Source organism: Eschrichtius robustus, chromosome 20, assembly GCF_028021215.1.
Source record: "Eschrichtius robustus isolate mEscRob2 chromosome 20, mEscRob2.pri, whole genome shotgun sequence".
Lineage (NCBI taxonomy): Eukaryota > Metazoa > Chordata > Mammalia > Artiodactyla > Eschrichtiidae > Eschrichtius > Eschrichtius robustus.
Window position 1 is genome coordinate 49,114,792 of NC_090843.1, and position 15,084 is coordinate 49,129,875.

Genomic DNA, 15,084 nt, shown 5'->3' on the forward strand with positions numbered 1-15,084 from the left:
CCTGAGAACAAAGGGCTAACAAACCTATAAAATTCAAATTATAAGCTTCTAAAGTATTAGAGTTCATGTACTTTTTAAGTATCACAGAAGACCAAGTATGATGAATGATTAGAAATATGAACTCTACAAGATGATTATAAATGATTTAGGAGGAAAAAAACCATGAAAATGCTACTGAGGTTACTTCTATTTAAAAAAATAGACCAGATGTAAGGCAAAACTAGAAGTAAAGTTACATTAGCTGCTAATACAGATATGACCAGACTTCAAATTTCTTACATTAAAAACCTGACTAGTTATCAAACTGTTCTAATATAACCATTTTGCTTATTATTAAACTTTGTTTCTTACTAAACAATACCAAGGATGACCAACTTGACCTGTTTCTTATAAAGGTTTTATTCCATTACATGATTATTAAAGGATACACATACAAATTTAAGAGGGACAAGCCTAGAGGCATTTTATCCATTCTGAAACCAACTGAAACTTTACCCAGTATGCTTTCACCTCTTTTAATGAGGTAACATTTAAGACTATATAATTTTCTTTATATAATATCTAACACATTGATATATCCCATTGGTAGCAGTGGTTGTTTCAGTTGTTTTATTATTGTATTAAAAAAATACTCAAAATGTTTATGCAGAAAGGGCTCTACTCAGGAGACTCTTCACCTATTCCAGGTTCGAAGGCAATTAATTACAATTCTCATCATTAGTCTTTATAACTTAAAGTTCGAAAAACGTTGGAAATAAGAAATGACAAAATCTAAGAAATTTAATTTCATTACAAGTCCTTCCCATTATTTTCTACTTAGGATCTTTGGAATGATGGCTCTGAGTTGGGTAAGATAATGTTACACAGCGTTTTTTAAACTGCAATACTTAGAGCCCTAAAAGGTACGGTTGAGCAGTAAGAGCCAGAATTTCATCTATTTAGATATGAGCCAGATGAAGCTAACGTTTACCTTCAAGAATGATCCCACACAGCACTGATTATTTTAACAATTTAAAAATCTACTTAAAACTTAAATGGACAGCAAGACAGCAATAAGAAAACCAGGCGATGTACACAACCTTATGTATAAAGTCTACCTACAATTTTTAAAAACTTTTAAGGCAGAGTTTCTTATTTATTTATTTTTATTGAAGTGTAGTTGATTTACAACGTTGTGCCAACCTCTGCTGTACAGCAGAGTGACTCAGTTACACACATATATGTTGACACATTCTTTTTTTAAAGCCAGAGTTTCTTAAAACTTGTTCCTCAGATGACCTACTTCTGAATTACCTTGGTGCTTTATTAAAATGCAGATTTCTAAGCTCCACCAAAACCCTGCTAGATCTGAGTCCCTGTAGTATCCAGGTATACGTACTTCAAACAAACTGTCAAAACGTTTCTACACACACTAAAATTTAAGAACTACTACTTTTAAAGTTTAATGAGTTGCAAGTTACCTCCTCCACATCCCACCACTGACCAAATAAAGCAATAATTGAAACTGTTGGAGAAATCCACTAAAGAGAAATTAAATTATCAACATCAACATCTTTTCCATTAAATATAATTTTATGAATTTACATGCAAATTTTTTTTTCAGTCACAAAGGTGTTTTGTTGTTAGAATGCCAATATGTTTAAGTACATACCATTTTTGTGGAAGAAACCAGTGAATGTAAGCTGCAGATGAGCTGACAAGCTAAACAGAACAAAAAAATTTTATCACTTTAATATTCTATAATAAAAATAACCTCAACTTTAAAATATAACACTGAAATCAAAGCTACTTCAGCTAATTTATAAATATTTGGCTGTCTAATTCTTAACTCTGTTCAAGCCCATGACTCCATGCTCTCCCTGTTAAGTATGACATCCAAAATAGTGTGTCTATACACATTAAAAACACACACATACATACACACACACACACACACACAAACACCAAAGAAGCAAAGCAGAAAATAACAGACCACCAAATAAGAGGCAAGATAATTTACTGTGCTTTAGTGTTCTACCTATAAAATGGGGACAGGTTTCCCTTCCCACCCGTCAAACGGTAGCTGAATCCAGGCAAAAGTGTTTGAGTATTTTCAAGCTATGGAATTTCAACCTCCTAACAAATGATGCAGAACCATCACTTCTACTTCAATTAGGGATGAAATATACAATTACAAATCTGCTATAGATTTGTAATTTACTGTTTCAACTTGTCATTTTCACTTTTAGTTTTAGAAGCAATGAAAAGGAAGCATAAACTATAATGATCCTTTTGTTTTGAAAAATATTTACTACCAATGGAAAAACTATTAAGTTGGGATAGAATAAACAAAAACATCAACAGGCTTTTGTAGTACCTTTAAACTGGAAAAAGAGCAATCTATCTCGTGATCAGGAGCCATTCATAACTTTCCAGAACAGATGTTGGGAAAAGGGAAGCAGTACTTTTACTCAAGAAATTTACTAAAGAATCAAAGTAAATAGCAGTAAAAGGGCAATAAGGATCAATAAAGGGTATGTTTTTGTTTTTTTTTTAAATGATGGTGACAATCTATACATTCTTATAATCAGAGGGGAAGAGTTATGTAAAGACTTTGAGGCAAGAGAGCGTTAAGGAACAAGTAATGACTGGAAATGAGGACATATTATAAAGAGGTTAGCTTTGTAACTTTGCCCAGGACTCTTCTTCTTAGAGAAACAGGAGGTAAGTGAGATATTTCAACAGAAGATGTGAGGATGCCTCTATTTTCTTAGTGAGGTAATCTATGAAAGTGTATGCTAAAAAAACTACAGGGTGGGGGTCCTGAAGGGCATTTCTAGAACAGTACTAAGAAAAGTATGCTAGGATATCAGTAGAGAACAAAATGACTATGGCGGAGTAGAAGTGTAAGGGTCCAAGCGGAGTTAGAAAGCATAAACATAGAAAGGAAAAACTAAGAATAGCAATTATAACTTAAGTATCAAGAAAATAAAATGGGATTCTTGAAAACAGGTAATTCATGTATATTACTTTCTGACACGTATCAGATACATTTCAGAAACACAGCGGGAGTGGGGAGGGGGAGGGTTGACTATAAATGGGGCATGAGGGAATCTGTAGGGTTTATCTTAATTGTAGTGGTTGTTACCTGACTGAATGCATCAGAACTATATACCAAAGAGTGAACTGGACTGCATATAATTTATACCTCAAAAAAAAAAGTACATTAAGGGGATCAACTGTAAAGGAGCTCAAAGGACTTTTTCAACGTAATGAAAATGTTCTATATCTTAATCGTGGTTATGCTTGTGCGAATGCATACATTTGTCAAAACTCAAACTATATACTTAGGGTGAGTGTATTTTATTGAATGTTAATTATACCCAAAGTTGATTTTTAAAAAGTATATCTACCATCTATGAAATCTACGTGCCATTTTACTAAAAGATAATTAGCATTTTCCTATCAAAACTGTTCCATAAATGTAACCTCACAATGCAGAATTGGTGAAACTCCAAAACAAAACTGAAAGAGAGAAATATTCTACAGTTTCCATGTTAGAAGATAATCCATTAGTCACAACCAGTCTATCCTATTCTTAGTTGCTTCAGTTAAACCTACATACTAAGGCCAGGTAAATTTTCTTAAAATGGTTTTGTATGAATCATTCCTTTCTCCAATTTTCTAATGGGTCCCCAACTGTGAAATCTTTCGTCTAACTGCTGTCCGTAATACGGTTCCCATTCCTTTTTACCTCTACTAAAGCCATATATAGGAAAGTAGAATAGGATGACAAAATCCAAGTTTGAATTCTGGCTCCAGTTATTAGCTGTGACCTGATATCTATAAAATGAGGAGATAACCTCTCTCAAGATTGTGAGGCTTGGATAAAACACTAAACAATCCATCAAAATACCCTCTCCCTCTTCTACAAAGACCCATCCCCAAACATCCCAGAGCTTAATTTCCTTTACAAGCACTTGTATTTACCACTTTGTCACAATTTTTTCACACACATTCTCTTTTGACATATCAGTGTCCTTAGCACCTAGCAGTGTCTTACAGAAAGGCACTCAACAAATGATTTTCAAAAGGATAATGATGTCCTCCCTAGAGTAATAAGATTTTTAAGGTCAGGGATCAGGACCCATTATACTGTAGTACTTATAATATTATTTATATTGTTTTTATAGGGAATGCGATTCTAAGTTCCAACTGTGAAATGACAGAAATACCTTGCATTGATCTACCCCAGAAAATATTTTAAATTAGTGTTATTCAAAACGTGGTCTGCAAACTGAGGTCATTCGGGAAACTGTTACCATTCCACAACAAGGCAAGAAGTTGAGAATAAGACTTTAACCACTTTCATAAAAATTTAACATGGCCACAACATCCAAGTATGTGATCAGTACATTTACAAAAGTATCCATCTACAAAGGACTGGAAATTAAAAACAAACAGAAAGGTCACCAAAGGATGGTCTGAGACACAGTTTTAAATGCTACATTGTAAGTTAAATAAGATGGCAAGCACATTCAGCCACCATTATAAAGTTTCTTTGAGAAAAGGAATTCCAAATTTCAATTAACCAACTTAAAAAACAAACATGGGAATGTGATTTGCTATGCACAATTTCCCCTCCTCCTTCCCTCCCCAAAAGTAAACACTCTTGATATGTATCTAGAATAAAATGTAACAATGAGGCCTAGTTGATGGCTGAATCCAAGGAAAAAGGGCAGTTTTCTTTCCCTTTCTGATTTACCCTCTTCCCTCTCTTGTGGCTACTGTGTCTACATCTTAATTGGTTAAACTGGATCAGAAGAAGGGAATGAGAAGAAGGGAAGAAAGAAACATGGTCAGGCCTATTTAGTTTTAGGCAGCAAAGGATCTAGCTTAGATGATCAAGGTAAGATATCAGATAAGGATTTGGTTCATCTTTGTGATGTGTTCCCTATCTGTATCTTAGGAAGCAAGCAACATGGCAATAGGAAACTAGAGGAGGAATGTGAAATTTGGGGATAAGATTCTAAACACAAGTACCTGACAATTCTAAAGAAGTCTGCAGAATAAGGTTAAGTAAATTTAAATTCATAAGGGACTAACATTTTGAGATGAGATTCATGTAGGAAACTCAAATTTTAAGAACAGCCAGATCCCACAGAAGGACCAACATTTTTATGCAGGAAAGAAACCAAGATTAGTGCCTTGAATTTGTACACATTAATCTGATAGTGGCAGGTGTAAGGCTTCATTTCTAGGGTCATGGCTGTATCACCTCAAAATAGCCCAAGTGTGATGATAAGCTATTTGGCATCTAATAACAGTGTGTTACATTTCATGCTACGATGTATTAGAAAGCTGAGGAATTGGTGACTGCATCAAGCCCATTATTCTGGAATCCAATGTCTCTTTCCAGGTTCAGACCTAAGGATGAGAACACTTTGTAGTGAGAAGATAAAGTTGAATGAGGGGTGGGAGTCCATTACATATAAATGAATCACCTCCCAGAAGTATTGTAGACACAACATAAAGGGATTATTGTAAAGCCAAAGATTATACAAGAAGGAACATTTTAAAAATTTGTTCCTATCTGGCCGTGTTATATCTGGCCTCATTATACAGTGTATATATGTATACATATACATAATATATATGAAAACTGTGAATGTTAAGATGACTAGTGTTCTTATTAGTACATTGCTTCATACTGAAGACTGTATGTATCGAGTTGTTTCTAAAAGATGTTTATTTTCTTTAAGAGTAAAAAAAACAGCCACTGCATTCAGGAAAAAAGAAAGTCAATAAAGATATGATTGTTTTGGGGAAAAAAAATTTGTTCTTAAATACTTAGATTTTAAGGATCCTATACGTTCAGTGGTGAATGATAAGGCATCTTCAGGAGTAGGTATGTACAAAGAAATCTATGGCCCAGATTCTGAAAAACGAACAAAACTTAAGTTTGAAAAGATGCTGATTTGAAAACAACTTCAAAACTTCCAATCAAGACAGAACTGTTAAGAAAAAAAAAAGAGAAAGGGGAGGAAGACATCAGATCTTATTATGGTGGAAAAGACATACAATCAACTTAAAAAGCAGCTTGAAGTTTTAAAAATGCAGCTAAATCTACAAAAGAGGTGGCTAGGGAAACACCATTAATGCAATATATCTATTTAAAATAATTTATGGCTTTCTTAGGATAAAGACCAACATCCTTAAATAGCCTACGAGGCTCTGCATTATCTGGTCATGGCCATCTGCTCTAGCCTCATCAAATGTCACTCTCCCTACTCTCTCTAGTCAGCTACTCTGGCCTCAAATGAGGTTATGTATAATATTCGCTTTATCGAGAATCACCTATCTGCTCACCCTCTATCCCCATTTTACTCCTATATTCATGTTTCAAATCTCAGCTCATTTCTTCAGGGAAGCCCTCATTGAACATCACTATTCCCAAATCCAACTCTCAAACAAGAGCTGATTCTCCTGCTTTATACATCCATAGTTTCCCTATGTGTACTTTTCTTTCCCAGCACTTATTTTATAATTATATTTATTATACAATTATGTCTTTTTCTCCTAAATGCCGATAAGTTCCATACAGGCAAGGTCTTCATCTGTTTTGCTCATCATTATATCCCCTAGGACTTAGTATAGTGTCTGGGACATGGTACACTAAGGAAATGGGAATCCCAGAAAAAAATCCAAGACTTTGTTACAGTACAAAAAGACGATAAAAGGAAGATTACTAATTCAAAAGTTTAGGTTGTTGGGGGCTTCCCTGGTGGCGCAGTGGTTGGGAGTCTGCCTGCCAATGCAGGGGACACGGGTTCGAGCCCTGGTCTGGGAGGATCCCACATGCTGCGGAGCAGCTAGGCCCGTGAGCCACAACTGCTGAGCCTGCGCGTCTGGAGCCTGTGCTCCACAACGGGAGAGGCCGTGACGGTGAGAGGCCCGCGCACCGCGATGAAGAGTGGCCCCCGCTTGCCGCAACTGGAGAAAGCCCTCACACAGAAACGAAGACCCAACACATCAATCAATCAATCAATAAATAAATTTATTAAAATAAAAAAAAGTTTAGGTTGTAATAACAACAACAAAAAGTGATGAAAGGTACTTTACCTTATCAACCTACTAAAAACATAGGTTTGAAAATATATCTAGTAGATATTCTAGTTCAGCTACCTTTGGAGGGGATTTCTCCAGCTACTAACAGTGGACCAGGAACAGAAAATAATTAAGTGGAAATGCTTCTAATTTGACCACAGGAAATACTTTTGGAAGCAATTCCAATTTGGAAATCTTTTCATGATACCTTTCAGTCAGTGGAGATGCACTTAGAAGACAAGAGTTATGACTAGAGAATTCCAAAATTGGTAGGATTAATAGCCCAAGAGACCCCCTGGGATCCTGCTAGAACAGAAAACTACAGAAAGATCAGAGATTTATACCAATAAACCATGGTGCTTGGTCAAAACTCAAAATAAATTAAAAACCCACAATATATTGGCATGCCAGAAACAAGAGACGGAGAAGATAGAATATAAGGCATGATATCAGAAATTCTAAAAAGAAAATAAAAATATTTTAAATATACATAACCACACCAAAAGAGCAAGGAGAAAGATTAGGAAAAACCTGGAGACTAGAGGTCTGGTCACTAGAGTATGTGAAAAACCTGGTCAAATAGTGTGACCACTATGAATTTCTAAAATTTGCTAATTGCTGTGGAGTTTTCAGAAGCCACTGTTCAAGAAAAGAAACAATCTTCATAGTTGGTGGGTGTTATGGTTGAGTTTTAAGGTTACAAATGCAATTCTGGTCTATGGTCACAAATGGATACCTTGAAGAAGTGAAAACCATGAAATGTCCCATGTTTCTTTTTTCTATCAGCTCCTTCCCCTAATAAATTTCTGCCATTATTTGCGACAAGTAAGACAAATATAGATCTAGAGTATAAAACACAAAAAAGATCCTGGAACACCAACTTTATTTTGCACAGACAATGCCAGGAATTTGGTTTTATTTGTAAGTCACTACAACTGTCATAAACAGGTCAGGCATTTGACTGTTCTAAGCTTTGGGCCGTAGTACTACAGTAATTTGGGGTATCCTGATATTCTCCTGGAACTTTGAGAATGAAATACATTGGGTCTGAGAGTGGAGACATTAAAACTGTGGAAGTACTAAAAGAACATGAGTTCCAGTGGAAGACATCCAGACAGTAGCTACTGAACAGACCCAGGATCCAATTAAACTGAACAAGATCTCTATGTTTGAGATGGTAAAGAATAAAAATATAGATGGAAATACCTTTTTGTATATGATTTAAGATTTTAATCTCTACTAATTAACGACATGGAACAACAAAGGTTTATTTTGTTCTCTCAGAGAATTTGCCCATAGATTTTACAAGTAAAGTTTTACAATGCTGGCATTATATACTGGTGTCTAGAGAACTTCTTACAATCCTATGTGATAAGTTTAGTAGACGTATTGGTCTACTAAACCAATTATGCCTAATTTGAGATGAGAAATACACTGAAGAAATTTAAGAATATAGGGCCTTGGGGGTAAACTTAAAATGAGGCAATTTCTCAATTAATTTTAGTGACTCGGGGAGCAACAATGAGACATTCAAAAGATGTGGGCGGTTGAAGCACCTAGTACGGTAACTCAGTACCTCCTGGGTCTAAAGTGCCTCGCTGGGTATTAAATAAGCATGGTCAGCTCCAACAGAGTTAGGTCTGTCTCAAAAAAAAAAAAAAAAGAGATCTTGGGTGTTGAAATGACCAACTCACTGGTCCCAGCTAGATCCTAAAGAATGAAAAAGTTGTTTTTCAAAATGACAAGCAGAAATTCTACGCAACCCTCTGATGTTTCTGTGAGTTGGTTAACAATACCCCTGTTATAGTACTGGCCCAGCTATTGAACCCATTGGGTCGAAAGAAATATAATTATTGGGTGAGTGATTATTCAGAGAGAACTGACCAGTATAATCTATCTTCCTCACAACACACACTATAAAGGAAGTTCTGTAATATTTATCAAAGCCAGTGTCACAATGAGATAGTAGTAAGGTTTTGCAGTGATGAAGGTGGAACCTTGATGGGGAAGATGAAGAAAAGGGTCAAGTTTTCTTCTTCTTGGTTCATTCTTCCTTCTCACATGAGCCCTGAAAGACCTGGAGGGCAAACTATTAAGGTGTTTAGGAGAAAAGAAGTGAGGATGTCAGATCAGGCTCTGACTACAGCTTTATACTTTAAGTTAAAAAGGCCCTGAGGATCCCAAAAGCTCTGTCCAGGGTAGGTGAACAGCCAAATATCTGGAATAGAAATTCAAGAAAAGAATAGAGAGTGCATGCGCTGGGAATATTCTCAGTCTTTATAAACCTGTATTGTAAGGTATTCCTTGGGCAATAATAGATTAGGTAAAGATTTGGGATCTCAGCCTCTAGAATGGATTATCAAAGTTTATTTACAAATCAAGATTGCCTAGATATGGAAATATAAATTACACTTCAGTCCTACAAGACTGCGAGATACTGATACAAAAATTTTAAAATGCAATAAAAAAATTCCAGTAACAAAATAACCTAATTGAAAAGGCGAACTTAAAATAAAAGCAATTGAAAAAATGACATCTTATACTAGTCACAAAAATGAGAAAGTATAAATGAAGCATCATTAAGTCAGTGTACATCCTATCTAAGTTGGTAAGATATGATTTAAAACTTCAAGAGAAAAAGAAAAATCCATGTGGCAATTTTCCTAATTCCATTTTTTTTCAAATCTAGTATTTTTAGTTCTACATTCTTCCTAAAAGTAGTCAATGAATAAACAAATACCACCCAAGTCCCTGTTTCTCTTTAGAATAATATTCAACTTTCTTTAGTTTATGTATGAAAGAATAAATAGAAGCATACTGTGTAGCCTAGGCAGATATTAGGCTAGTCAGAACATTTAGGGATTAGTTCTGGGTAACATATGTGAAAACAGACAATAAGAAGATTCCATCCAAAGGGCCAGGTTTCTGAAACTATCATGTGATAAACATATTTCAAATATAAACTAAAGTTAAGAATATTTTGCCTGAAAGATATAAATAAGAGCAAGGACAAGATGGGAAAAAAAAAGAGACAGCCTCTCTCAGAATTGTAGATGATTACTTAGAAGAGATGTGATGTTGTGAAGCACCTGGCACAGCACCTAGCGTATACACTGAGTATACCATAAAAATGAGTCTCCATCATTCTTTAGATGAGGTAGTAGGATTAATACTAACTCAGAAGTTACAGAAACTTTGATTCAGAATGCAAGAAATTGGTAGTAGAGAAAAACAATAATGAACAGAAATGTCTTAGAAAACAGTGAGTTCCCAGCATTAGAGATATTCAAGATGAGGCTTAAGAACTGATTCTCTGCCAGGGATGCTACAGAAGAAGTAATCCCTGATTTGTGTATGAGTTTGGACAAACTGACATCTAAGGTTCATTCTAACTCCTTACAATATTGAGGTGATCACTAGGAAAATGATCACTGTACTTTTTCCTCTTTCCTCAAGTATGTCACTTAATGTAAACTTACAGGTTATCTTACCTATGAGATTCTTGCTCTCCTTTCATTTTCTCTACTTTTGATAACATATCATCAACTTTAAATGTTTTCCTGGAAGAAACAGATAAACAAAATAATCACTTCTCAACTGGGAAAAACAAACAGATTACACTTTATTGTCACTATAATAGGCAAGTTGGAGATCTGATTTTATTTATAATAAGATAAATTATGGGATGGTTAGCCGTAACAATGAATACTATCGAGACAGTGTATGTTGTAATACAGCAAACAAGCCTTCAAGTCCCATCTCAAATGCTAACTTTTCCACAAAACCTTTTGTAATTATTCCCAAACCAGAGTGATTTCTCCCTACCTATGGCACTTGGTTTACATTTATTTTGACATTTAGTCTCCTCAATGTGAAACTTGCATAAATATTTTATTTCTACTAGATTATTAGCTCCTGAAGGGCAGAGATTTGTTTTCTTCAAGGAAAGCCACATAGTCCTTGGCATATTGCCTTATACTTGGTAGGTGTTCAAGCATCTGTTGGACTGAGCCAAACAAATGCAAATTATGTATATTTTGAAACACTCATATTTCCATTAAGTAACCTGACAAATATGGATATTCCATAAAACAAATATGAAGTTAGTAAAACACCCTCAAAGATTAGCAGCAATGGCTAAAGTTAAGTATGTCATTTTAAAGAGATGGTTGTCACCATCATGAAAAAAATTTGAAGTTTAAAGGACATACCCATCAAATCGTAACAAAATTATCAGCTTTTAACTTAACAACTTTAAGAGAAAAAAGTAATTTCCAATAAAATAGAAGCTTATATTAAGAATAACCACACCCCTAGCAAGCAATTTAAGAATGAATGGATTCTAAAACAAGCCTCATCTTAGTTCTTAAGGTGCTCTACTATATACATTTTCTAGAGGCTGAAAAACTAGACCCATATATGTTAACTGGAAACAAATATTTCTATTTATACTCATATATTTTCTTCAAATTTAGAACTTGGAAAGATTCATGTATTCTTGTAAAACTTGAATTCAGATATTAGAAATTACTAATATGCTCATTCCTCAAAAACAGCTATTGTACTCAACTGCTATAATAAAAATTATCAGTAGAAAAATGTTAATTTAAATACATTGTAGTAAAACACTGATAGGAAGAGCAGAATTGATATGATCTATATTTCAGGTGAATAAAGAGCCTCCATTAACAAAAGATCTTTTTTATAAAAAAGCTTCTCTCTTTACCTTTAGAGTTACTGAAAACCTCAATATTAAAGTTTCACCCAATAAAGCATAGTAAGGAGTTCTTTATGAAGGATGGCAGGCAATACATTTTCAATCTCCATAGATAAGAGAGAAGAAAGAAGAAAAATGTAGGATTCTTTTAGGCTAGTTACAAAGAACTTTTCGGTATAAATACTGAAATGTACTACTGAGGAGGGCTGTAAAGTTACTGAAAACTTTTTAGAATAATATGTTTATCTTTGTGTAACGATTAAGAAGAAACCCTGTCTGTAGGAAGAAAAGTTAAGACTGTAGGTCACAAGGTTCACCTCTTCCAACTTTGTGGAGTTGTACATAGGAAAACTTGAGTATTAACAACCATTTGAATAGATCATACAGGTAACCCAGCGTTCCTTAGGAAAAACAAAACAAACTGTATAGGCAACTATACAAAAGCAGCCCCACCTCCCAACACCAAGTATTTCTGGTTCTTTAGAAAGGTACTGCTACTGTAGCTCAGATTTAACAAGGGAAATAGTTATCAAAAGGTCATCATAAAGGAGAATATTCTTAAAATTCAAGAAATTTTTTGGGGAGGATTCAGAAACAGCTTACATAAAACCTACTAAAATGGATTCAATAAAAGATGCCGTTGTCCTCACCAGTATTTCCACTTTGCCAGTGTAGTGAGTGTCAGCCTACAGAAGCTGAATACCTCTATGAAGTGCAACTAAAGTAAAAGGCAAGTTTAACAAATATATCAGATTTAATGTTACACCTGCTTGTACAACTTCAAAAGGAGTGATAAGTGTACTCCAACAATGAATATTATGTTGTTGTGTAACAGTACAAAAGGAGTTCCAAAAACATTCTGAGCAAAGGGATTGGACTAAAGGCAATTCTGTAAAAGCAGTTCCAAAAACATTTGGAACAAAGACCACAATCACTGGGCTGAATTCATCACCTTCCAAATTCAGCAACTACTTTGAAAAGGACAGCACTCATCTGAAGATATTAAGTTGTAGTATAATTTGTTAAAAATCAGTCTTATTGTTTTATATACGCCAGGCATACAACAAAAGAATTAAGTGATTCCTAATGCATTTTTACATGGAAGTAAACTCAATGGAATGTATACGTTTCTTGGCTGGCAAACTGCTTCGAAACTGTCCCAAAGGACAATTTTTTACCTAAGGGGTACTAAATTAAGAAAGTTCATTTCTACTGCCATGCTTTTAAAATTGCCTCCACTCATTAGCAGACAACAGAAATGTATCCCACAACGAGGCAGTCAAATAGTCTAATAAACAAACATGATGTATATATTTTAATCCACTTATGGATTAAACTCAAATTTATTCTGTAAAAACTTTTATCACTTTAAAATTAAAATCGGGCAGCACTGTAGATGACAACTGCAGTACTTAAAAAAAATTTTTTTTTGGCCGCACCTCAGCATGTAGGATCTTAGTTCCCTGACCAGGGATCGAACCTGCGCCCCCTGCAGTGGAAGCACAGAGTCTTAACCACTGGACCGCCAGGGAAGCCCTCTAGATGGTAACTGATCTTCCATATTAAAAATACTAAAAGAAAAAGTTTACTACTTAATCAAATTCTCCTAGTTTTACAGAGTAAATCAAGGGTCTGCAAATTATGGACCATTGGCCAAATCCAGCCTGCTGTCTGTTTCTGCACAGCCCATAAGCTAAGAATGGTTTTTACAGATAAAACATTTGCAAGTGATTTGATAGCAGAGAATACTAACTGTAAATCCCAATTAAGCTAAATGTTATCCCTCCCACCCCACCCAGCAAAAATAAAAGAATCCCACATTTCTCACTCGTAGGCACGTATTATAAAACACTGTACTCCCTGGCTCCAGTGGTTAGGACTTGGCGCTCTCACTGCCAGGGCCGAGGTTCAATCCCTGGTCAAGGAACTAAGATCCCGAAAGCCGCGCAGCAACCCCACCCCCCCAAAAAGAAAAGGAAAAAAAAAAAGAAAACACTGCACTCAATTATTATGTTTTGAATTTCACTTCAATAAAAAAATTTGTTGATATTCGTTTTCTCTTTCTGTATAAGTACCTACATACTACCTAATATCCTCAATTCCGTTTTCTGGACTACAAAGCCTAAAATATGTACTATCTGGTCCTTTAGAGAAAAAGTTTCCTGAATCCTGGCATAGAGTAGACAGGTAAAGAGCTGACATAATTCTGCTGCCTAATCCATCACCTTCTTCCTAGTTATTTAGGCACCTGGCAGGTTTCACCCGTTAAATGCAATGCACTCACTCTCTCTCTCTCTCTCTCTCTCTAGATTCAGAAAGATTACCAGATGACAAATAGTTTTAACGTTTCAATCCTTCAAAATACATCTAGATATATCTACAAAGCTAAACTATGTCTCGCTGTAAAAAACACGGTGCTTATTTAATAACCAGTAGGAGTCTCCAAAGGAGTTTAGTTTCAAAGTTTATTGAAAAGCTTAATGGTTTTACTAAGTCAAGACTATAACAATACCAAATGCTTAGTAGAGGTTCTCTCCCTTAATTTAAAGTTGTTCACATGATATGCTCAGTAAATAATCACGGGTGCAGAACAAGAAACTACCATTCTATAATTATATATGGTTAAATGTTACAAAGCAAAAACAAGCTCTCCGACACCTTCAGATTCCACTTTAAGACTAGGTGATTAAGAAGTTTTTAAAGACATTCCTCCTACTGACTGCAAAAGTATTTCCCTTTTAATAAGACAACCACCAAAGATATAAAATGAGACTTTCTGAACCTATCATCATAGAAGTGAATTCTTTATTGTTAGAAAATATAAGAAATATTCAGACATTAACTGTTAAATTTATGTATCAAAGATAGTTCCCATGAGCCCTTTAGTAAATATTTAAATCCTCAACTTCTACCAAACTTGAAAATAACTATCAGCACAGAGTAAAAAACATTAGTCAGTAAAATCACTTCATTTACTCCACTAACAAATCATTTGTTAGGAAAAAACAGGCAATCAACTGGGATTTACAAAAATGATACTATTAAAAATCACTTTGCAACCAATTCACTCTTTCACCTCAGTTTTCATATTTAATCTTTCATTAGAAATCATACTTTCAAACAAAATTTTAACATGGTTTGAACAACTTGAAATAAGAGTCATAAAATGTACCTTTTGATGTTTGTTCTGGAGTTTCGATGAGACATGTAAGTAAGAGTTCTATGCAAAAATATTGGCTATAAAAAAAGTTAAAATATTAAAATTAAATAGGTGAAATTCT

General features: G+C 34.7%; 1 protein-coding gene across 1 annotated transcript in view; it reads right to left on the bottom strand.

Moving 5' to 3' along the window:
• SUZ12 (SUZ12 polycomb repressive complex 2 subunit) overlaps nt 1-15,084 on the bottom strand; it is a 38,329-nt gene that overhangs the window by 20,318 nt on the left and 2,927 nt on the right. The window contains exons 3-5 of the mRNA XM_068531194.1: nt 14,976-15,040; nt 10,578-10,646; nt 1,652-1,701 (exon numbers count right to left, since the gene is read on the bottom strand). Coding sequence (XP_068387295.1) covers nt 1,652-1,701; nt 10,578-10,646; nt 14,976-15,040 — 184 coding nt within the window. The remainder of the gene's footprint in view (nt 1-1,651; nt 1,702-10,577; nt 10,647-14,975; nt 15,041-15,084) is intronic.